We start from the raw sequence: 23,420 nt of genomic DNA, 5'->3' as shown, positions 1-23,420 counted from the left end.
CAGAGCATAACACGCGCGAGCGCTGCAAAGCTTTATATGCGCTTTTCTCATTAACGCCGCGCCCCCGCGGCATATAGGTTTTACAGCGTCGATGATAATAATCCGAGTGTTTTGCAATTGGAATAAATATTCGATGGGGGAAAATTCACTCCGAACCGAATTTTCTGAATAATTGACCCTATAAATCCGATGCGCGCGAGTTTCGAGGCGCGTCTATATACATATAGCGTTGATAAGGATGCCGGGGGCTCTCGATGAAAAAACTTTTCCGATTTATCTGCGCCGCGCGCTAACGCGAGATAAATGGCCGATGAGTTTTTTTTTTTCGAATCCCTTTGAAATACCCGCCGCCGGTGCTTTCCTTACGTAATGTTGACCGTTGTGCAGCTGATATGCGGACGTGCCTTCGGTTATACGGTAGCCGCGGACAAACATGTCAAGAGTAAGTGTCAGTCGAGATAGAAAAAAAGAGGCACATATGGAAGTGGACAAACGTTTATCCTCTATTTTTAGATATACGTATAGCTGCATGTGGTGAACTTTCCGGCGAATGAGAGGTATAATGAGGGATATAGTCGGTTGATTGCCAGAAAAAAAAGAACGACTAATTCAGCAGCGACGTAGAGCCGCTGGTTTAAAAAAGCTGAATTCGTAGAGTTAGAGAACTAAAGGTCGTTAGAATGATTTGTACGCGTGGTCTCATCCTTTAGTACTAAAACCACCTGCAGCCAGTAGTCTGGCTAGGATCTATTAGCGGAAAATTTATCGTCTTACGTAAGTAAAATTGTTGCTGCGCAGTCGCTTCGAAATTGAGATAGAGCCGCGCGATATTAGTCCTTTTTAGCATGTGATAAATCAGGGCCGAACCGCGATGAGCTGTCAATAAAAGTTTTAATAAAGTTTGAAATCGCTTTTATTCGCTTTTACGTAACCGCATACTTTTTTCTATTAAAAGAATTTAATAAAATTTTAAAGGATAATGATAATTCTGATTGGAATGGCCGACAGTAAGGTATGTTTGATTTTTTTTTAGTTAATTAAAGCGGAGCCGAGAGATGGAAATAGCGATTTGACTTTTAATCATTGATTCCTCAAAGATATCCCAGAGGGGTTTGGCTTGCAATATTGCGCAAGGCTTCGCACTTCTTCTTCATTTCGCGATTCGTTGCAATTACGGGCAACGTGGGTATATTATACCTATACGTAGTATACTTGTAATTATGAATCGTGATTTAAAAAATGTTTTGCTATATATTTTAACGAGGTTACCTCATCGTCTCTATAGATAGCGATCGATTTTTTCGCTTCAACTAAATAGCTCAGCTTGTTTACTATGAATAATGCAAATAATTTCATTATCCATTATTCATAGTAGATATTCTACAAATCTATGAAAATCTCCGAGGGTCTGATCATTCTTATGGATACATCGTCCTTCGATGCGCCGTCGATAAAACAGTTTCAAGCAGCCCCTTAAGGGACCTTCGTTTCGATTCTCCCTTATTATAAAAGGACACCCCCTCTTAAAAAATGCAAACCAACTTATTTCTATAATCTAAATCGAGGGGTTAAAAGCGCAAAATGAGTATTACGAGGTCAATCGTCGCGTCTCTCGCCCACACCATAGCTCTGGAAACTAGAAAAAAAAAAAAAAAAAAAAATACGCGTATAGACGCAGACACCGCAGAAGCGGAAGGAAGCTGCGATGCGGTGGCGGCAGCCCCATCGAAAAGCAATTAAACGAGAGCTGATGCCGAGCTGCGGGGCAATATTGCATGGTCGGCTGACCGCGCCCTTGCCTCGCGTATACGCAATCGGTAAGTGTAAGTAGCCCCGGCGACGCCGACGCGCTACATTAGCCATGCTAAGCGATTAACGACGCTCTGACAGCCCGCAACGGCCGAGTGACCATAACGTGTTTAATGAGCACGTCTTGGCTGCTCAGGATTAACCCGTACACGTGCGGGAGCTGAGCAAGGAACAAACAGCTGGGCTTGCGGGAGGCTTTATATAAAAGGAGCCGGGAGCCTCAGGAGCAACGGCACTAGTTGAAGGATTACCGTTGGGAAGAAGCTTCATATTCCGTGCCGGACACAAGTGCCTGCAGCTCTCGATTTACCCTTTGACTACTACTGTCTGTGATAAGTACACGGTGAGTTTCCAGCTTCGGAATATATTTTGCGTGTAACACTTTGAGAATCGGTTTACTCCACCCTTCCTTTTCTTGGGCTCGCTCGATTGTGCACTTTCGCGTGTGGCGGCCCTTGGATATAATTTAGCTTTCAAAAAGCCGGATCTTACTTCTGTATACAGCCGCGACATTTTTATGGCTCGTTTTCGGCACGTTTAAGGCTTGTCCGGGTGAATCGCGACAAGAATGTACAGCGCACATGCTCGCGATAATTTCTAAACGGAAAATAACTATCTCTAAACTCTTCGACGGAGTCATTCAGTCGTAGAGTCGTTCCCTGCGGTCTGTGGATCGATTCCGCGCGCTAATTGCAAAAGCTCTCACGGGTGAGGATGTATACATATATTGTAAAGCTTCAGGAGAGAACGCGTTACATGGGAAACGTCGCGCTGCGATTTCGCAGCAAGAAACTTGAGCTACGTCGCCTTGTTCTCTCCTGTAATCGCACTTGTTTTCTTGTGTATAACAGCCAAGTTTTCGGGCCAAGCTTCTTGATAACGGCCGGATCGTGTGCAGCAACGGATTTCCGGCGGAGTTTTGCACACGCCGGGTATAATGTATATGGCGTATCGCGACGATGATGATGATGATGATGATTACAATAGCGCGAGGCGAGCTTTTTGAGTTTTAATGGGAGGGAAAGTTGTTTGGAAAGTATGCGCGCGCACGACTGTCGTCGGCTATTCAAATGTGCTTTGCGAGGCTCTGCGGTGTAAGTATTCACGAGGGAAGGCCGGTGCAAGTTTTCGAAGAAAACGCGAGGGAGTTGATTTTTGTCGTGGGATGGTCGGAAAGTTTCTTAAATGGAACTGTTGGCTATTAGGATCGTGCGAATCGATGTAGTTAATTCTTGTGTACCTTTTCTTTTCCGCCAATCGATACAGCCCTGGAATTACCCTAATTGTATTAAACTGTTTATACGTCGTTGTAATCTCTGAAATGAATAAATCTTGCAACGAAGCAAAATAAAAGAAAACTACTTTATACTCGATGAACCGCGTCACAATTCGCAGGTATAATCATACTAGATCCTCAACAATTCCAATTTGACTATTAAACCGCAGTTCAGCCGCGATGAAAAGAAAGATAATTTATTATAATAACACAAGACTTATCCTATCCTGGCGTAGAGGGCGACGCAGTAGTCAGTATAATATAGTTAACAATAAAAGGACTCACTTCCTTTCGACTACATTGGAGCACAAAAGGGTGCGCTATTATATGAAGCCTATTATGGATGAGGAAATGTTTATTGTCGCTGCTTTATACTTCTATTCTTATAATAGTGAAATTCAATATGTGCTCTTCCATAATAACGTTATGCTTTTGATATCAATAATCGTTCGTCGTTAATACAATTTAATTTGACTGTTTCGATATATATATATATATATATATATATATATATATATATATATATTGTATAGATAATGTTGGAGCTTCGCAGTGTAGAGTTAATTATAAATAATTGTATTCGCTCATTAAATAATTGTCGGTACTAATCGGGTATTTTATACATCTTCGCAAATTGGCACTGCAGTAGTGTCAATTTTATCTCGAACTTTACAGAGCTTGCATCAAATGCGATAACGGAACGAACTTCAAACGGTACCTATATCTGCATGCGTGCGTGCGTTAGAAATACGAATCGATACATTTTTATCACACGACATCGATTAAATTGAGCACATCTCATGGTCATACCTGTCACAAAAAGCATAAAAAATGTATCCACACTGAAGCTTTAGCCATGTAGACCATTCGTGAGCTGCAGAGTCGGTATACCGGTGTAACGTTAAAAACTGAAAAGTCAAACGAATAAACAGCATTTCCTATTGTTTGTATAATTTTGTTATTAAAAAATAACGATTACATAAGGAGACCAATACAACAACGACGTGTCATTCCCTTCTCCAATAACTAACTTTTAACGTCGCACATTAATTCGATCGACGCGAGACGACGCAACGATAACGCAGATGCTATAAAGCAGATCTCGGTCAATTAAAAAAAAAAAAAAAAAAAAAAAAAAAAAATCACCAACTCGTCCAAACTATACAGCACTCGACCTCGCGCATAGTTATCGCGTTCTCTTTTAAAAAAGGCCTGCCAAAAGCACACAACAGACAGACGTATCCAGCCAGACAGTTGTGCCGTTCGCCTCTGGCCCCGGAATACGTGCTCGCAGCCGCGTCCTCTCTCTCTCTCTCTCCCTCCCTTTGTTTCGCTCTATAACTGCGGTTTCTTGTTTGTCTCCAGTTCTGTCTGTGCTATATACACTCCTTCTTCCTCTTCGCCTATTAGTCTTCATTTATTGTTGTCACACGTATACCAAGAGCTCTCTCGGATCAGATCGGACGGGCTGCTTTCTTATACATGAGCTTTTTGCCGGGTCGGGGTTATTTCGGTATAGCTATCCGTCGCGCTGATAAGAATTTAAGCGGCGGCTTTTCTTCTTTTTGACTTTAACGTGCAGCTCGCTGGTATTTTATTCAGGAGTCTGATAGAGCCCCCTGCGCGAAATGAAATTCTGAGAGCGACGGCCAGGAGGCGCTTTTTTAGCGTAATTTGTAATTGCTTCAGCTGCGGTTATTATACCGAGAAGCTGGGTTTTGGGTGTACGAGAGATGAGACTTTCGGTGGGATTAAGGCCTGATTATTAGTTTATTCCTGACGCTTGAATGGGACGGATTTTCTTGCGGGATTTGAATCTATCGGTGATTTAAAGTGCTTGCCATTTTTTTCTCTGCTTTCTCCGACATCTCATCGCGAAAAAGAAAACGATGCTACAGAATTATACGCAGCAATTTTGATGAAAAATTGCAAACGAAAATATCTTCGCTGTCTTATCATAATCCCCCCCCCCCCCCCGTCTTATCACAACGCAGCGGAAGCTTTCGATATTTTAATGCGATATTTAAAAAGCCTTCCGGTAAAAGTTACCGGGGTATGTATATCATGCGAGAAACAAGTTCATAATTAAAATTCTAAGAAAAAGCACAATCAAACGATGTTACATTCTTCAAGCACGTCCTAACTCGAGTTTCCGCTTCCACGAATCATTAAGCTCATAAACAACGGAAACGCGCGCGCGCGCGCGCGCACGGCTAACAAGCTCGTTATTCTAAACATCATTTCCGCGCACGCGAGAGCATGAACCAATATTAAAATTTCCTCAAGTTTTCCCTCTTTAATCAAGAATCATCCCGGCGTTCTCAGTATATACGGCACAAAACCCAAGGCACATATCCTCTGGATGCAAGCTCCGCAAGAATTCTCCTCTCGAGCCGCGCTCTCCCTCTTGCAATTCACTTCAAACGGACTCTCACCAGCTCTCTCGCGTCTTTTCAGCCCCTTCCGCAAAATTAATAAAACGAGTACACACTCGCACGCGCAGTTCTAAGCTCTCGCGCGGCCGCAGTCACTATGCGAAATTGATTCCGGCGCGTCTTCTGCTCTGCATGAATATGCCGCTACTTCTCTACCTATTCTCTCTCTCTTTCTCTCTCGTCTCGCTCATAAAGTCGTTCATTTGACAATGGAGTCGTTATATACGCGGCCGACTCCCCTGAGGCACAAGGTTTCTTTATAGGAGCTTTTTTTTCAAATTTCGCGGGGGCGAGCTTTTCACACAAATTCGTTGAAAAATGTCAATATAACATTTCTCCCAGCATTTCTTGGCAAACTGTACACACGATATGGAATGTTTACAGGGGATCGATAAGCGTTCGTTAATAGCTCGGGCTAATTGCATAGAGTTCTCGTCGACCTTTGGAAATTTCCCGCAGCCGAGAATTTCCGCAGCGTGTATAAAGCTCGTCGGCTACTGAAATTGCTCCTTTGTAAAAGGCCGCGCGCGACTTCAATCAACATCGTGAACGCCGCGAATTTTCAATGAAACATTAATTACTTTTCGAGCGAACGGCTAGGAAAAAATCCATCCAGTTATTCGCAGTAAAATTATCGACGCGTCGACGTAACGCAAATAAGTGCATTGCACACCGTGGTAAAAGGGCCAGGGAAGAAGAAGCGCGGGCCTCTTGATTCAATCAACGACGAGGGAGAGAAAGGAGATGGATAGCGTAGGCGGAGATTGAGCCGATCTATAAATAGACCCGATGGATGGATAAGCTCTGCACGTTGTTGTTGTTGTTGTTGTTGTACATCTTTTCTTTTTAATCGCCGAGTGAGTGATTAGATCTAGAGCTTGAATTATTAAAAACAGAGCCCCTCCATTCGATTATTCCCGACTGCGCGGTATTGGAAATAACGAACGCAAATCAGGTTTTTATACCAATTTCGCCCACAACAATAGCACGAATATCGCATCGGAGCCGCATTGAAAGTCTAATGACATCAAAAGATCGAGGCGCTTCGGTCTCGCAAGAATTCTCTCGAGTAACTCTCATATCGCACGTGTGCGACATTCGGAATGAGCGCTTCGACGATATAAGAAATATGCTCACCGTCGCAGAGGTATACATATCGGCTGCGCGCACTTTACACTCGGGAATTTCGTTATACGTATACGGTGTAGAGGATCGCGTTGCTATGCGAGAGTCTCTTATCGTTGCTGGAGAAGACGACGTTATTCCGGCGCAGGAGTTGGATAGGTGCAAGCGAGAGAGAGAGAGAGAGAGAGTGAGAGACTCTTCGTCGCGATAAGGTTGTGTTTTTGTTTGCACTGCATACAAGCTAGAAAATATTAGCTCTTGGGCTTTCAAGGAGCCGAGCCGACTCGCTCTGTTTTCTTTAAAACCGCCTATACGTGTAATCTCGGAGATTTGTTGTTTTTCCTCTGCGATGTATCGAAAATTCACTTGTGTTTCATGTCCGCGGCGCGCAATAACTACCAGCTGCACACGTAAATATTTATACGTATTCCGCGACGAGCGACTATAAAAGCGGACAAAGTTATTGCGAAAAATCCATTCAACACTTTTAATGCTCTCGTATAAAGCTCTCTTCCGAATTTTAATATCCTTGACAAAGTGCGTTCCTGCTTCTCCCGAGAGCGATATGGACTTCAGCCGGGGATATTGGACTGTAAATTCGGAGAAACCGACCCTCCTCGGACACTATTTCGGAACGATTGTCTTATATAGCTATACTCATATAACCGAGCGAAAGCGCAATGATAGCCCTTAATCCAGTGAAAGTCGCCGAGGGACAGCGGAGAAGGCCGGGAACGTCTTAAGAGAAGTTCTAAAAAAGTTATAACTCCGAAAGCTCGAGAGGCGCGCTATTTAAACTCGCGCAAGCTCTTAACATTACACATAATTAATACAGTTATATTATTACGGATTTTCAACTAGAATTAATTTGGAAACCGCGCTAATTCGCCGTCGCGTTACATAAAAGCTCTGCGCAGCTGCGAAGAAGAAGCCGAGAAGCGCCGCATATACAGACGTGCGAGGACAACGCGAACCCGCTCGCATATCACGCCGGCGTTGACTGATCGTTCCGTTGTCTACGTCTACGTCTACGTCGTCGTCGTGGCGGCTAATTATTATCCATCGGGGCGCCATCAGCTAGGTGCGCAGTGCAGTGAGAGGCGCCGGCAGCTATATACGCGCCGCGTCGCTCGCACTGCATCGAATTATTAATATAATACGAAGACTGGCTCCTCCGTGGCGCTATCGGGGCCGCTAATGGAACTGGGACACGAGACGTGATGCGGAGCCACGGAGAGCTGATGACGAGGGCACGCGAGAGCGAGCTAGTCCGTGTATTATAGAGTGTGTGTGAGAGAGAGAGAGAGAGAGAGAGAGAGGAGAGCTTAGAAAAGCTCTCCGTGTATGTGTGGACGCGGTGAGGTGTGACGGACGATGACGCGTATATATGGGAGAGTGATTTTTTCCCACGACGAGCTTGACGAGTTTGGCTTCGCGAAGTTGGTTTAATTACGTTTTCTTTTTACGCAATTGCACGACGTTGAGATATTCGTACGAAGATCAATGCAGCTCAATCGAGGCAAATGAAAACATAGAAATTGTTTACATCAAACAAGTAACGAAGAGAGAGAGAGAGAGAGAGAGAGAATCAAGAGGAGGAAAGTCTCGAGAGCGCAGCGTAACGCGACGGAAAAGTGCAATGAGACTCGGCGACTTTCGCTCCGACGACGAAGGTCCGATCATCGACTTTTGTCCGCCGCGCGCGGCAATTGATTTGTTTGCGCGCGAGCTGTATACTCACCGGTCGCCAAACTATAATTCTTTTTTTTTTTTTCTTTTTACTATACTCACAGGCTAACTTGCTTATATTGAGTCCGTATTGTGTTTACGCGATGCAATCACAAAACTGACGCGTCCTCTATCTCTCTCCTCGCGATCGAGCTGATTGGGGTAAATAAATCGATGATTCAAAATTGTTTTCCTTTGAGTAATCAGACAGCGATGCACACTCGATAAATTCGATGGGAGAGAACGTGATTGTTTTCTCGCGGTAGACTGTTTTCGGGGAATCGAAAGTTCAACAGCCCGCCGTTATATTATAATCGGCGTTTGAATTTCGATCGCGATCCCTCTGTTATTTATATTTCGAACGAAAAATTGTTACGCTACACACACACACACCCGCGCGCGCGCGCTTAGTTGAACATCGCAGTTTTATGCGCTCGCGAAGTCTCGTTAAATTTTCATATCGGTATATCGTGTTACCGCGAGTATACTAGCGGCACATGTTGATCTCTCATTTTCCCGTTGAATAAATTATCCGAGCTATTTTAACTTCATTTGTTTATGCGCATGCGTATACATACAGACTTTCTCACTCGGCAGCGAGCTATTCGAGAGCAATTTGCACGCCAACAAAGCGAAAAGCGATTATTTTTTCGAAGCTCTCTGGTACAGAGCCTTGGATTACTATACACGAGCTGAATCTGCATATGGTAATAAACTTCTTCACATAGTCGAGATTTGAAATCTAAATCGCAGAAAGTATACTCGAGCGCTTCATTGACACACAGACTCGGAGGGGAAGAGTCGTCGCGTCGCAGCCGCGTGTAATAACGACCTAGTAACGGCCCGGCATGCCAGTAACGACTTAACGAGGCATCGTCGCGGGGCCCGCGTACTCGATTAGGCCGAGGGATCAAGAGAGTATATTTACAATCTGCTACTCGATCAGTGAGCTTTCGGTACTGGCGCGCCGACGATCGTTTTGTTTCGCGAGCTTTTTCTATTCCGAGAGAAAAGTGATATCAGCGATCGATCGATCGCTGCAGGAATTATTAAACGGCCGATGAGACCGAATAATAAGGAGTTATCTGACGTGCGCGTATGCATATAAATATAAATCGAGAGATCGATCAAAGCTCAAACGGAATCCCTCGTGTGCAGGTTCGTTAGCGAAAAATCCTCCACTCTCGCTCATAGTATACACGTACGCGATGACAATACTTGCGCACAGGCGTGTATCATAAGCAGAAACGAAGCACGATTCTCGCTCGTCCATCATCCTCTCGCATATAGCTGTATAGTCTCTCTCTCTCTCTCTCTCTCTCTCGCGTTCGTTTTCTTTCCCTCTCCCCGCCCACGCGGCGCGACGAGGCTTTATTTCTCCCGGCGCGTCTCGCCGACCGGCCACACGCTGACCGGCTGCAGCGGAGCTCGAAGTACACATCGCTATTATCATCAGTGTACAGTAGTCGTCGACCTGCATTGGACTTGTATATTTTCTATCTCCTTAATCTGTCTCTCTCTCTCTCTCTCTCTCGTCCGTCTCCTCCCACTGCATCGGTTGCTCCACTGGTCCACGAATCGCACCCGCGGAAGATATCGGCACTGGGAAGAAAAACTCGGAAGAATCGCGCGGGAGCAGCGGACGAGGGGGAGAAGTCCCTATATAAACAAATCGGCTCGAGCTGCAGAAGGAGGATCGTATACTAGGAGAGAAAAAAAAAAGGGATAAGGTGTGCGTATATACACGTGGCAAAAGGTACAAGAGACGGAGTGGGAGCTGAGCGCAACACGTGCTAGCTATAGAGCCGCCAAAGAGAAAGAGAGAGAGAGAGAGAGAGAGAGAGCCTATACATAAATGCATCCCCGGACGTGGAAGGGCTGCAGAGTCGAATCGTCGGCGATTCGTCACAGCTGATCGTTGTTTTGTTCCTAGTTCTCTCTCTCTCTCTCTCTCTCTCTCTCTCTCTCACGTTCGCGCTCCTATATACCACGGCGTGCTCGGCCAACTCTCCTCGGAGCTACTCGCCAGAAGAGACAAGCCTCGTCGTCGACACGCGTGGACACGCTCTCATGTGCTGGGAGATCCTACGGAGAGTCAGATTCCGGACTTGGCTGATGAGACGATCTACTGCCCATCTGTGATATTTTCAAGTGATACACTCTATATTGTAGTATTCATCCTCGGCCTCCACTACTTTCAATTCTTCTTCTTTGTCGCCGTCCGAATTTCGCTGTTTTCGCTTCGATTTTATACTCTTCGTAATTTCGAGGCTTCCGAGAGAGAGAGAGAGAGAAAGTGAGTCTAGAGCGCGGAGGAAAATAGCGAACCGATTTTTTTCTTCCCTGGAGAACGAGACACGCAGCTGGTACTAAGTGAGTTTTTGACTTTTTTTTTGTTTTTATTTCACTCGTTAACTCTTTTCGGCCGATGACTCGCGCTGCTGTTTTTCCAATATTTGTGCGATACGTAAGGTCTATTCACTAGATCGGCGTGAAAAACGCGGCGATTAATGGCGGAATCGTATTTAGGTTACACACACGCGCACGAAGATAGGGTCATCTCAGCTATGCATTCTCGCGTTGATGCGAGAATGTCAAGCTCTAAATAGAACAGGCGCCGGCTCGAAAACTCGAAACTTTATAACCTCGTCGCTCGTTTTTTCAGCTCTGTGACATTAATTCCGCGTTGCGATCGTTTTGCAATATTCCACAACAGCGTGCAACGGGAGTTATTTGCTCTCAAACCAACAAAGTGTAAACGTTTCGATTTCGCGTTGCACCACCGCCGAATAACGGCAGCGAAGCGTAACGAAATCAAACATCGTGTGTACGCTAAGGCCGCTAATTAATCGAGCTTTTCAATAAAGCACTTTGTTTACATAACTTTTCGAAGCGGCGTTCCGCTCTCGCGACATCTGAATTGTAAGACTATATAGGCGGGAAATGCTCGATGATCCGATTGCGCTATACTCAATCGCCCGACACAATGCGACTATTTATATAACTTGTTTTCCATTAATAATCGCGCTAGCGAGCGTGTTTAATTGCGACCACTTGTTGCTTTTTTTCTCTAGCGCTCGGAACCTTGTCCGCAAGAGAGCGAGAGAGAGAGAGAGAGAGCTTACAAACAAACATTTTAATCAGGTCGTCGCGCGCGTTTCTCGATTTTTAGCCAAAAAGCCGTCGCTACTGCTAATTAAGCTTCGTCAAAAGCTCGAATATTTGCGAGCGCGCGCTGGTAATTAAAGTCGCCAATTGGCGCGATAAAAGAAGAAAGCTTTTACTCTCTTTCTCTCTCTCTCTCTCTCTCTCTCTCTCTCTTTCCGATGCCAACGAGCGAGATTCGATTTTCTTCCCATTATTTACTCAAGCATACAACACGCGGTGTTTCCGGAATACCGAAAATGCTCCCGAAATAAAACCTGCTTGTTATTTATATATACCCATGCGCGAACGACGTGTTTGTTTACTTTTCACCGCGGCATCCGAAGAAAACGCGCGACATTCCTCTCTCTCTCTCTTCGCGTCACGCGAACATAAGTATAAACCCTCCGCTTGACTTACACTCCGAGAATAGCGTCGGAGACTGGAATTCGCGAAAACAGAATCCCCAGCGCGATCGAGAGAGAGAGAGAGAGAGAGAGAGAGAGAGAGAGAAAAAGAACAAATCGCGATACACCTCTTGAAATTGCAAGCGTGCGGCTATTTATAAACCGGCGACGATCCCACGCACCGAGAGCTCGTGCGTATGGTCAGTACGGGCAGCAGATCGGTCGAGAGAGAGAGAGAGAGAGTGAGAGCGAGAGAGAGAGAGAGAGAGAGAAAAGTGCAGCACAATACACGCACTGGGAAGTTATAAATACACACGTGCTCGCGGAGCGCGTGGGCGCCCCGTTGTACACATGCACACACAACAACAGAAGCGAGAGCGAGAGAGCACGTATACCTCGTATAAGGACGCGCGCGGTTTATTTTCGAGCGCGGGCCAAGGTATAAATAGCCACGGAGAGAAGTGGCCGGTCTTGCGTCTGTATATAGGTATAGCGTATTGGGTATAGTGTAGTGCGCTGCACCCATATGAGTCGCGAGAGCGCCAGTGTAATAACTCAGAGAGTTGGCCGCTGCCCCGCAGAGGGTTGGGGGGTGGGGGGGGGGAGGGGGGAGCGCACGTGGCGTCGCGGGATTCCCCGAGTTTTCCATGCGATGCAGGCGCCGCCGCGGCCTTGTCTGGACCTGAATCTTTAAGCTTACTTTGCTCTTCGTTTTGCGTCGCTGCTGCTCTCTGTGTGTTTCTGTGTAAACGGCGTTGGAGAAAGGCGACCAGAATGTTTGTTTGTTTTTATTTTGGAGGAGGAGGAGGAAATCTTGTAGGAATGCAAAAGAGATTTGCGCCGTTCTGCTATACAAAGATTCGCCGAATATAAAAGGCGCTGAATTATAGACGCGTATTGCTATGCAGGTGTATCAATAATATCGAAGGCAAACGGGACGATTATAAACGTGACGGCCCACCGCTGCGTATTTTCGGTTTGTGAATAAATCACGTCGCGTGGCGTCAGTGGTTTCGATACAACAAGGTTTATCCTCTATTCAGGGTAGTTACGCAAAAAAATGAACAGTATACAGTCGTTCGGTTTATCTGGAAAATATTGCGGGACAAACGTTCTGATAGTCGAGTATGGATCGATATGCGCGGAATCTTTCGTATAGTACATCACAACGTGGGCAGTCGCGGTAACTCGATTAGCCTTGTTACTGAAAACCTTTTGCGCGTAGGTATGTTCTAGCTGCGATATCGAAGAGTTACCTCCACTACTCAAGTTCCGGCTCGAATGCATATTGCCAATGTTTACGGAAGATCAATTCGCGCGGTGTGTCGCATGAATTTTTCATGAATTTTCACACGTGCGGGAAAACTGCAAGCCCGAATTGTATTGTGAGAAAGATTTATAAATATTTGATAATGCACTTTCGACGCGAAAGAGGTTTTATTTACTCGACTGATGTAATTTTCAATGCAATCGTTGCAGTTGTCAATTAGGCGATATTGGAACTTATTATGATATCGCGGAGCTATGTGCATAAAACGTACAAACAGCGCTATTTATTATTCGGTCTGTTGAACGATTTTAAATTAAATATATGTATAATTAGCAAATTGCCATAATACTCATGTTCGTCGTTGTAATTATACGCAATCGTTTCCCCAACTGATGCTGAGTTGCAGTAATATTGATATATAAGCTCTGCCGTGCACGACGCACTCGGAATCTATCTGATTACACACAATAATTTTACAGCGGGAATAAAAAAGTGTACAAAAGTGTGTATTTCTGTTACAATACGCCAATCAAATCGATTTCCAATTCGGCCTAGTAGTAGTTTCAAGGTTCAATTTTACACGTGGAAAACGATTTTGTGTCTTTCACCACCTATCGGAAGGAGACGAACTATAATTTTTCGCAAAAATTGTAGGAAAGTTTATAAAAGTGTGAACTACTTTTGTTCATTTATATACATTCTTTATTTCCGCTTGACATAAAAGAAAAATCCACTGCATACACTATCGATCCCATCAACGAAATCGCCCGATTCCAACCGATCTCTCGGGCAATTTCCCACACTTGGCTTCCGCCGATTTCTCTCCCCGATCGAATCTCATAATCGTTCATCCGCGAGGATCTTCCGTTCCCCCCGTATGCAAATAGAGCTCGGAATCGGAAACGTAACGAAGAATCGTGCGCACAGCTCCGCTGGGAAAAAGCTGGAACGTATCGATGTTCGCGCTCCGATAACAGCGCAATAACCGCCGCCGGTGGGATCGAAATGCGGTGACCGCTGTCCCCGGAGTATCAGCTGCATATAGCGCAGCTGCACTTGTCGTCGTTATTCATTTTGTCGCGACGCCGAGTCATTTTTTCTCGGCGCAAGTGTACATGCGCGCGTGGCGCTTTTTTATGCGGCGCTTCGATGAAGCTGTTTGTCGGAGTTTGAAAAGTTGGGAGATAAGGATGATCGCGGAAGTGACGGGCTGTTTGGAACATGTTTTCTCAGGGATAGCGTCGGGGAGATCGAAGTTGCGCGGTTCAGTTGACTGCGACGAGGGAAAAAGTGTCATCTGAAAGCAATAACGTGGAGGGAACTTGTGATCGCTCTTTAGAAAATAATGCATTCTTCATCAAGGCAGACTGAAATTACAATCTTTAACGTCTAAATCTGTGATTTCATTTAGAATGTACATGATAAATGTCTGTCGTAATTGAAGAGAATAGATACATAATAAAGGAGTAAAACTTGGCGATGCCAAGTGCACTATATTATTCAAGCATGAACCATAATATCTCTGAAATATTTTCTTAATTCCTCTTACTAAAATTATATCCTGAACGCATAAATTTACTTTTAGTCCAATCGTATACTCATACAAAATGTACGCAAATGTTTGAATTGCTCGCAAGAATAATTTCTGACATGTATCGCTACAAAAATATCAGAAAACGCGATCGGGTTTGCGCGCGTGTGCAGGTAAAAAAGTTTCACCTCGCCGGTTCCCGAATTATTTATAATTAAAAAGTTTGCACGCGAAAAATATCCCTCTCATAGCCGGCGATGCGTTCGAAACGTCACTCAATTTAATTAACTCTTTTGACGGTATCCTGTGAAAATGTCCAACGTGTGTACTTCCAAGGGCTAAACCGTCACCGCAGAATTAAAAAACAAAATGATGAAAAAAAAAAAATTAACCGGAAAATTCGCTTCTGTTTCAGATGTCCACGTCTAGGTTGAGCGGCCTCGTGACTCTCACGTTCGCGATTCTGCTGCTCCTGCAATTAGTGCAGGCCCAATCCGACGTCTACCAATACGAGCAGAAGCGCCAGGGCGCCAGCAAATACTGCGGCCAGCAGCTGTCCAACGCGTTGCAGCTAGTTTGCCATGGGCGCTATAACCCAATGTTCAAGAAGAGCGTTGGCCAAGGTTCGTACACGCGTTTTGCCAACTCCCGCTTCTCTGTTTGTACTTTGTCAGCGGCGCGACTTTGCTCGGTTTGATGGAAATTGGACTGTTTTCTCGAGCGTGTAAACGTCATTTAGAGCCACGCTTAGGCGCTAACTTGTTTTGCCGCGAGAGCTTTTACCAGGGTGTTTGAATGCCAGAGTCGAATTATACGTATACAACGTGTAAACGCGCGAGGGAGGGGCCAAGGGTATTTTTTCCGCCGTTTGGAAATCGGTTGAGTCAATATTGACGGATTTGATAGAACGAGTGAAATATTAATTTTGATTATATTGCCGGGATGTGCCAAGTGGGCGCTTCTAATTGGAACAAGTCGCTTTGTAAATATTAATTATTTTTGGACTCGACGGTGTGTATTGATTCGACTACTCGTACCTCTAAATAGATGTATCCTCGTATGCAAAATCTACAAACTGTATACGGCTCGTATTCGCACTTCGGTGACAATTTGGCGCGACTAAAATATCGGTAATCCAGAGTTTGGAAAGGAAGTATAAATTCACAACGACGCCGAGGACAGGTATAAATAGTCAAAGCAGAGATACGGTATAAAATATTTGCCCACGCGATCCAGTTTTTATTTTTTATCGGCTAATGCGATCAAGGAATTTTCTTTTGAAACTCTTATTACCGCGCGACTGGAGCAAGAGATCAATGGTGAAAAGAAATCGCGAAAAATGCAGTTTGTTAAGGGGTGATTCGATTTCTCCCTGATGAAATCTCTTCCCGAATGCTCGCCGACTGTTGTAAACGCGCGATGAATAAAACAGAAATGAGCTATCGATGCGACAGCGTACAAATTTGTATATATCGAAACTCAATAGGGTGTTCTTGGAAATCAAATCGGCGAATTAATATTTAGGTTTGATTCGCAAACCTGTATTCTCAGACGCTCGCTGTCGAATCGTGCGGAATCAATTATGAAAATTGGAACTATCTATATCGGTATACAAGTGGAAATGTAAAATCCGTATAAAAGTACAAAATTGCACATTTCTCTTATATTTCGTTTTTCGTGTTATTACATTTTTTTTTTCTGAGAAATCATAATTTGCGTCCTGCCAATAGATGGCGAAAGACAGAAAAGCGTTTCTTACATCTAAAATTAAACTTTGATGAAATCTTTGGTAGCTTTGCGCGTATCGATCACACTCCGAATATAACGTCCGAGTAATTATAGGTAAAAGTTTTCCAACTAGGAATAACTCAACATACATAACGTCTTCCTCTCAACATATCTTATCCTGTATTACAGGTATGGAGATGGACGACTACCCGTTCAACTACGACGACTCCTATCCGTTCAGGTCACGAGCGGTCGCCAATGCGATGATGGGTCGTTTTGGAGCTGGCCGATTTCGCCGCGACTCTCGTGGTGTTCACGACGAGTGCTGTCTCAAATCCTGCACCATGAACGAGATGCGGAGCTATTGCGCCATACCTCAATAAAGAGGTCACGCGCTATTGCAACCACGTACTACACCAAAAGGATCTATATCGGCGCTCTGTCTCTTACACTCAGCTGTGCTGTGCACCACGCGCGTGCGTATGATATCTCTATCAATGTCGAGCGCCTATCATCTGCACTGAGGGGAGATGTATTCGTTTTTTTTTTCGTTTTTTTTTCTTTCTATTTTTTCTTCCCGTCGTCGGAAAAGAGGCTCGAATCTGCAATGCGGCTATGTGATCGGAATCAATGTGTTAGTAGCGTATAATGATGAAAAATCGGGTGATCAATACTTCTGCCGCGGGTGTACATTCGAGCCTTTTCCCGAATACACACATACATACAAGACAGAAATTTATTTGTCTAGGTTTTTAAGTATACGCATTAGTGCTATAATTACTTGTGATGACGTGATGACAAGTCTAGAAGGTTGCTGGGGTTTTCGCATATCCTCAACTGCAGCGAGAGTCAAAGTTTAGATTTTCAGTGATACGCACGTACGCGCAGCTTGTATTATGAGAAATTCAGTTTGACCACGTATCGACTTTGGTTTGTCAGCTTCGCTTGACACTTTCACTTACGCGAGTATTTTTATGATAAACCCGCGCAGCCTTCGTCCTGTTCAAGATAAATAAGTAGATTGAAGTTTATAGTTTTATTTTTAGCAAAAAGAAAATTTATTTTATTTCTTTGTAAGACTCGTGTAAGCTTAAGTTTAGCCTTTAAGTTTAAAATTTTTATCAAAATGTTTTTGTATTCTATGGAGCTCAGAAGCGATCGCATGAAAAAGACACATGCCTATAGCATATCCAATAAAGTTTTTTGAATCAGATCCCAATTCTCTTAGATTTTTGTCCAAGCATTTTGAGCAGATCTTCATTCGGCCTATTTTGTTTCCTTTCATTCCTCGATGATCATTTCTTTATAATCATTAAATGCAAATGCTTCTTTGGGCCCATTTGTTCTAAAGGCTCCCATTAACCCTTTCAGTTATTTAGATAATACGAGAAACGAAGCATTCACCTGTCCCGCTAATTGCGCTCTTTACAATTACACCCACATCGTTACGAATACGTCAATGTCCTGTTCTCCGTCTATCGTACAAATTTCCTCGCTAAAATAATTGTTTCAACACAACATAAACAGTTATAGCATTAGCCGCAGTAGGCGAAACAAGGCAGTCTTGGTCATGGCTGGCATTCCTTTATAGATAAATCCTGAGCCAGGTTAGCACGAGGAAAACAAAAAATCGACTATGCGCCACCTATCGGTGCTGTGGAGAGTAGAGTGGAAAACTGCTTGGATTCACGGCTACAAATGCTTAACGCTACTATATATCGGATACAGCTTGATCCGCATGCTCGCACACCTTCGGCAATTTTTCATTGTAATCCTTAAGTAGAACGTAAGAGTAGGTGATTTTTTGTATACGACCGTCGAATGAATTATGTCAGATATTTCAGCGATTATTCTAAAGAACAGTGCCAGAAAGAAGGGAATTTTATCGATTTGTAAGATAACTTGCTTCTTATTAATATAGTGAATCTTTTAATATGTATTATCTATCATAAAAATATAATTCTTCGAAATACACCGCACAATTATATAGTAACAGTTATTAATGCATCCAACAAATACTCATTGAAGCAAGATATTGAAAAACTCTCACACGATTCATTATTATTATATTATTGACACATTTATACCGTACACTTACAACATATGTTTTAATCTTCGGCATTTATCGCACCACACAAGGAGAAGAGAAAATTCTCTCCGAATCGATACACACGGCCAGACGGCGGCGAAGAGGTAGGATTAATTAAGCGTAGCGCTCAAGATTTACGTTCGTTTATTTCCCAGAGGCTGTGACGAGATGAAAAGGGTCCGATTAAGCGCTATCGCGATTTCATGCTTAATATCGCTAGCGCACACGACTATACATTATTATACTGTGCTGCTTTTTATTATTCTCTCTCTCTCTCTCTACTTGGACTTATACTTTTAATTCTCGTTGTTCCGTATACATATAGCGCTGCTGAAAAACATTCTGCGTGAAATGTGAATCGACGCTGGAACAAAATGTAGTGTCGATGCGCCGATCTGATTTATTAACTGTGAACTGTAATATCTACATCGTTTAACGAGATAGTTTGCTTGTTGTCATCTTCCGAAAAAATAGCTCGTATAAACAATTCAATTTTAATATATAAAAAAATCTGATATACTGTGTTTTATTGTCATTGACCTCCTACCAATGCAACTACGACGAATTTAAGCTTCGCCTTTGCATTATAACGTCCGAGGATTTCTTTCCCGCAGCGAAGTAATTTCTTACTTTAATGCTAGTCATTTCTCATCTGCCCTTCGTATTTCACTCGCAGCCAAGGATTTCCGCTCGGTAAGACGCGCCGGCAGTTTAGCTCGCGCGAAGAGCGATGTGTGTCCTGATCGTCGGGGAAAATATGTGGTCCGACCTCGGCTTCGCTGCTCGCGCTTGCTCCTATATATCGGGAAAATATTTCTCATTTTGCGAGAGCGCGAGACCGATCCCAAAGTTAATCATTCTGTTGCCGCTTGTGTTCGAACGAAAATAAAGACTCGTGATTTTATTTTAAACGTAAGTAGAACCAACTCTCCGATATGCATTATACAGTCGTCAGAGTCATTACCGATCTCGTTCCGATATCGCCCGTAAACCGGTCATTTTTCCAATGACACGCCGCGGCTAGGAAAATCGATCAGAACCAATCGCTGAATAATTTAGCACGAAAAATTGCGCAAATTCCAATATTACCGCACGTATACGCTTATATACTATAGCCACTCGTCGAAGCCCCGAAGGTATAGCCGATACTCGATTATACACGCGTGGCGTTATCAAAGTAATCAGGTCGTCCTCGTCCTCGTCGTCGTCGTCGACGTCGTCGCATATGTAAATCGTAAAATCGAATGCCGACACGCTCCTGTGGGCTATTCAAATCCGCCGCTAATTAAACAATCAACCGGCAGCTAGCAATTAGGGATATGCGCGCCGAGCTTCGATCGTGCGAGAACTGATCGATCCTATTTGTATATGCGACGTCTTGCGGCTCTATACCGGGACTACAGCGCTTTCCCATTTGGAAATTGAGGTGTGCATTGTTCATACGTCGATTATGCTTGATTTTCGCGCCAAGGACTCGTTTCGGATAAGTAAAATAGGGCTTGATTTGGACGTTTTATGTATAATGTAGGTGGATAGGAGACGTTTATTTATGCGGCTTGAAAGTTCGATTTAAATATTCATGCGACAGCTACGTTCGAAGCATGTTTATAGCGAGGTGGATACTATATTATTGCCATGCAATCGTTTGAATTCACAAATAAAGTGCAAAAAATGTGGATTTATGAAGATACTGCTATATTATATTATAGAAAATATGCTATAAAAATATTCCGGTTGTACGTTTTTCATTCCTTTTTCGTGCTACGCGTGTTTACATAAGCTTTCAAATGTACGAAAACAATCAACCGGGACGATATATATATATACGCAGCGTATTTTCGTAATGAAACGAAATAATAAACCCCTTTGCAGGAAAAATATTTACCAAAATGTTATACGCGTTGGCATCGCGTTTTTTAATTCTTCTTTTCGACTTTTATTGTTCCACTCGTTTTCTTTTGAAGCTTGGATATAGACGGAGTAATGGAAACGCGAAAAATATTTTCACAGTATAACAAAAGTTGGAAAACAAATATTGCCAAAATCTGTGTTTTGCCATTATTTCAATTATTGTACGCGCCAGCGCATGTAAGTAAGCGATGATCACCTCTTTAATCATGAAAAGTCACTTTTCATTTCTCGACTCCTCATTGGCATATGGGAAGTCTCGTGGTCGATAATCGATTTTATATACAAGCCAGCATTTAAATAAATACGCTATAACCCTCCAGCCACTGTTCTTGTTCTCCACTCGTTCAAAGCCTCTCTAAAAAACTCTACGCCCACGCAGTCGTCCTGAAAACCATCATCGCGAGAACTGGCAACGTCACATAATACACGAGAAACGCGCGAAATCCAAGGGAAAAGTATATTCTATATGTACACGGGAGACGAGTAACTTTCTGAAAGAGGATATAACGCCCCCGACGCGGAAAATCGCCAACGCACAAAGGCCTACAAGCCGACAATGATCGATTCGAAGATCCTCGCGTCCTTTTCATTCGCGGCGTGGCCTACTTTTCGCCGCGTTTTCTATTTTTAGACCCCCATACAAGTATACTCGCGGGAGTCGGTTGTACAAAGTTTGAAAAATGTATGGTCGTCGCGCCTCGTCTCCTTTAATGGGTGCGGGGAGAGAAAAAATTTGTTTTCTCTCTCAGCCCACTCGCCAGCGCCGACGACGACGAGCCTCTTGACTTGTGCGTGGGAGCGCCTTTTTCCGCGAGTTTGGATAAGGCGCGGGTGAGCTTTTCGAAGTATATATATATATATTTTTTTTTTTCGACGAGGGAGAGAGAAGCGAGTGAGAAGCGTAATATGAATTGCCGAGGCGTGTTATCGCTGCAGGAGAATGAGCGATGGGATTTTTCGAGAAGAGCTCGATATAACGCTTCGTTTTCTAATATAATCATCGTACTGGCGATTCGCAACAATTCGTAATAATGGATCTCGGGAGAAATTAAGCCTAGACTAAAACCAGCCGCGGTGGCAACACACACGACCATCTTATGAGAGTATAGCAGTAGCAGCAGCAACGGAAGAGCAGAGCCTCGCACGTCGCTGTACGCTTTCTAAAAGCGTCAATCAAGGCTCGTTGAACCGAAACAACGACACGCATCAGCCACAGAAGAGAATACACAGAGAGAGAGAGAGAGAGAGAGAGAGAGAGAGCGGCGGCAATTAACGTCGTTTCCTCGGCCACCCAAACAAATCGTAAATCGCGCGGCACTGGCCGTTCATGACCGCGTAAGCCATCATCGCAGCAATCGGCCGAATCCTCACCTCTTCCTCGGCAAACATACTCTATGCTACTACACATAAACGCTCAATCAAATCGCCGGCCCCCGCCAGCAGTATAACATAGGATGCTCCAGCGACGCGTGTATACTTACATTAATTCCCAGCACTTTCGTGTCAATAGAGCGTAGCGTAGGCGCGCTGGCTCGGGTCAATTCGATTAATTCGAGCTTGTTCGCGACGATTTCCTGATTGACCTGACGCCAGTATAGCTAGACGACGGCTAGTCTACGCGTAAGTACATGCATATATATATCCACTGTATGTGCGAAGGAGGATAAGTGCATTATTATGCTAAATCGAGAGTATTGTCAGCCCGGGGAATCCCCTGTTTGCGTCGTTGGCAGCTACTGCACTTAGTGTCTTGAGCTGTGGGTATCGAGCTATATCGTCACGACTATACAACCTTGTTTTTTATCGAATCGCTTCGGATGGAAATTTAATGGTTATATCCAAACATTCAATCGCTCTTCGTAAAAAGCGTCCAATTGGTAGGCACCGTGAAATTTTAAAATTCAATTCTTGAAGCAAGTTTTCGATCGAATAATGCCATTTCCACGAAATCGCGATTCTTCAACTCGACTCCGGTTTGTTTGCCGGAAACAAATACGGGCTGCGCGAATTTGATACGTCGGAGAATACAAAAGAGAGAGAGAGAGAGAGAGAGAGAGAGAGAGAGAGAGAGAGAGAGAGAGAGAGTTGATCTGGCTAAAAGGGAAGAAGTGCAGAGTATATATACATATAGTCGGTATGTAAAAGTGCGAAGAAGATGAGAAGTAGAGCCGGAGCCGCGAGGGAGAAGACCGCAAATGCCAAAGTTGCCCGATAGATGAAAATGCCTGTAAAATTAGAGAAAGTCGAGCGAGGAAGGGAAAAAGTTTCGGGATAGCGGGCAAACTTTGCAAGCTACTTACTGCCGCCTCATGGATCATATCAGGGGATCTATAGGTATATAGACTGCACTTGTGCAGGTATAAGGCTTACGTATGCAAGACTGTAATCATGCTGTTGAGGGTTTCGCGAAGAATCGAAATAATCTGGATTCTCTCTGAAAAATTGTTTTGTTATCAGCCTATAATAAATATAATAAAAATTCGCTGTAACTCGTTAAGCTCGAGCCTATACCCAGCAGAACCGAATAGAGCATTGCGGTCAGGTAGCCCTTACAGAGACGAGTCTATACGCGCGTCAGCACACTACACCTCATTAGCGCCGGACGTAGAAAGACCTGCGAGCATTCGGTACAGTCCTTGACCTGAACGCCGACGATTCGGAATAAGCCCGTAAGTAACGCCGATCGCAACATTATTACACAGTCATACACGCATACAGCGACATTGGCCTTGGGTCGTTACGCAGATACGCGACGGGACAGTCGTATACAGCGAAAACGAAGGGCGAAAACGAAGTTGATCCGATTGGAATAGCGGTATATAGGGTTTGTTCGAGCAATTTGTTTCCATTGGCGCGAAGATTTCCATTCGAGAAGTTTGATCAGAGCGAGCTTATCGCTGGTCTAATGGAGCGAGCGCTAAGAAACTTGGCAATAGTTAGGCGAGCTTGTACAATGGGGAGTTAATG

The 23,420-nt window shown here is 44.1% G+C and overlaps 1 protein-coding gene across 2 annotated transcripts; it reads left to right on the top strand.

Annotated features, from left to right (window-relative positions):
• The first annotated feature begins 1,891 nt into the window (after positions 1–1,891).
• LOC100117514 (LIRP) lies at positions 1,892–19,057 on the top strand. 2 transcript variants are annotated; one of them, XM_001601680.6, is made up of 3 exons: positions 1,892–2,152; positions 15,141–15,348; positions 16,643–19,057. In XM_001601680.6, the coding sequence occupies exons 2-3, from the start codon at positions 15,141–15,143 to the stop codon at positions 16,834–16,836; spliced, it is 402 nt and encodes a 133-aa protein (XP_001601730.2). In that variant the 5' UTR covers positions 1,892–2,152; the 3' UTR covers positions 16,837–19,057. The 2 variants fall into 2 exon arrangements, with proteins under 2 accessions (XP_001601730.2, XP_016839749.1); XM_016984260.3 differs by lacking the exon at positions 1,892–2,152 and adding an exon at positions 9,644–10,746.
• Positions 19,058–23,420: the final 4,363 nt, after the last annotated feature.

This window comes from Nasonia vitripennis, chromosome 3, assembly GCF_009193385.2.
Source record: "Nasonia vitripennis strain AsymCx chromosome 3, Nvit_psr_1.1, whole genome shotgun sequence".
NCBI lineage: Eukaryota > Metazoa > Arthropoda > Insecta > Hymenoptera > Pteromalidae > Nasonia > Nasonia vitripennis.
Note: the sequence above shows the minus strand (reverse complement) of the source record. Positions and strands in the feature narration are given on the sequence as shown.

Coding starts and splice junctions, on each gene's coding strand:
- LOC100117514 (XM_001601680.6), top strand. CDS start 15,141: ATGTCCACGTCTAGGTTGAGCGGCCTCGTGACTCTCACGTTCGCGATT. Junction 15,349..16,642: donor CAAGAAGAGCGTTGGCCAAG/GTTCGTACACGC, acceptor CCTGTATTACAG/GTATGGAGATGGACGACTAC.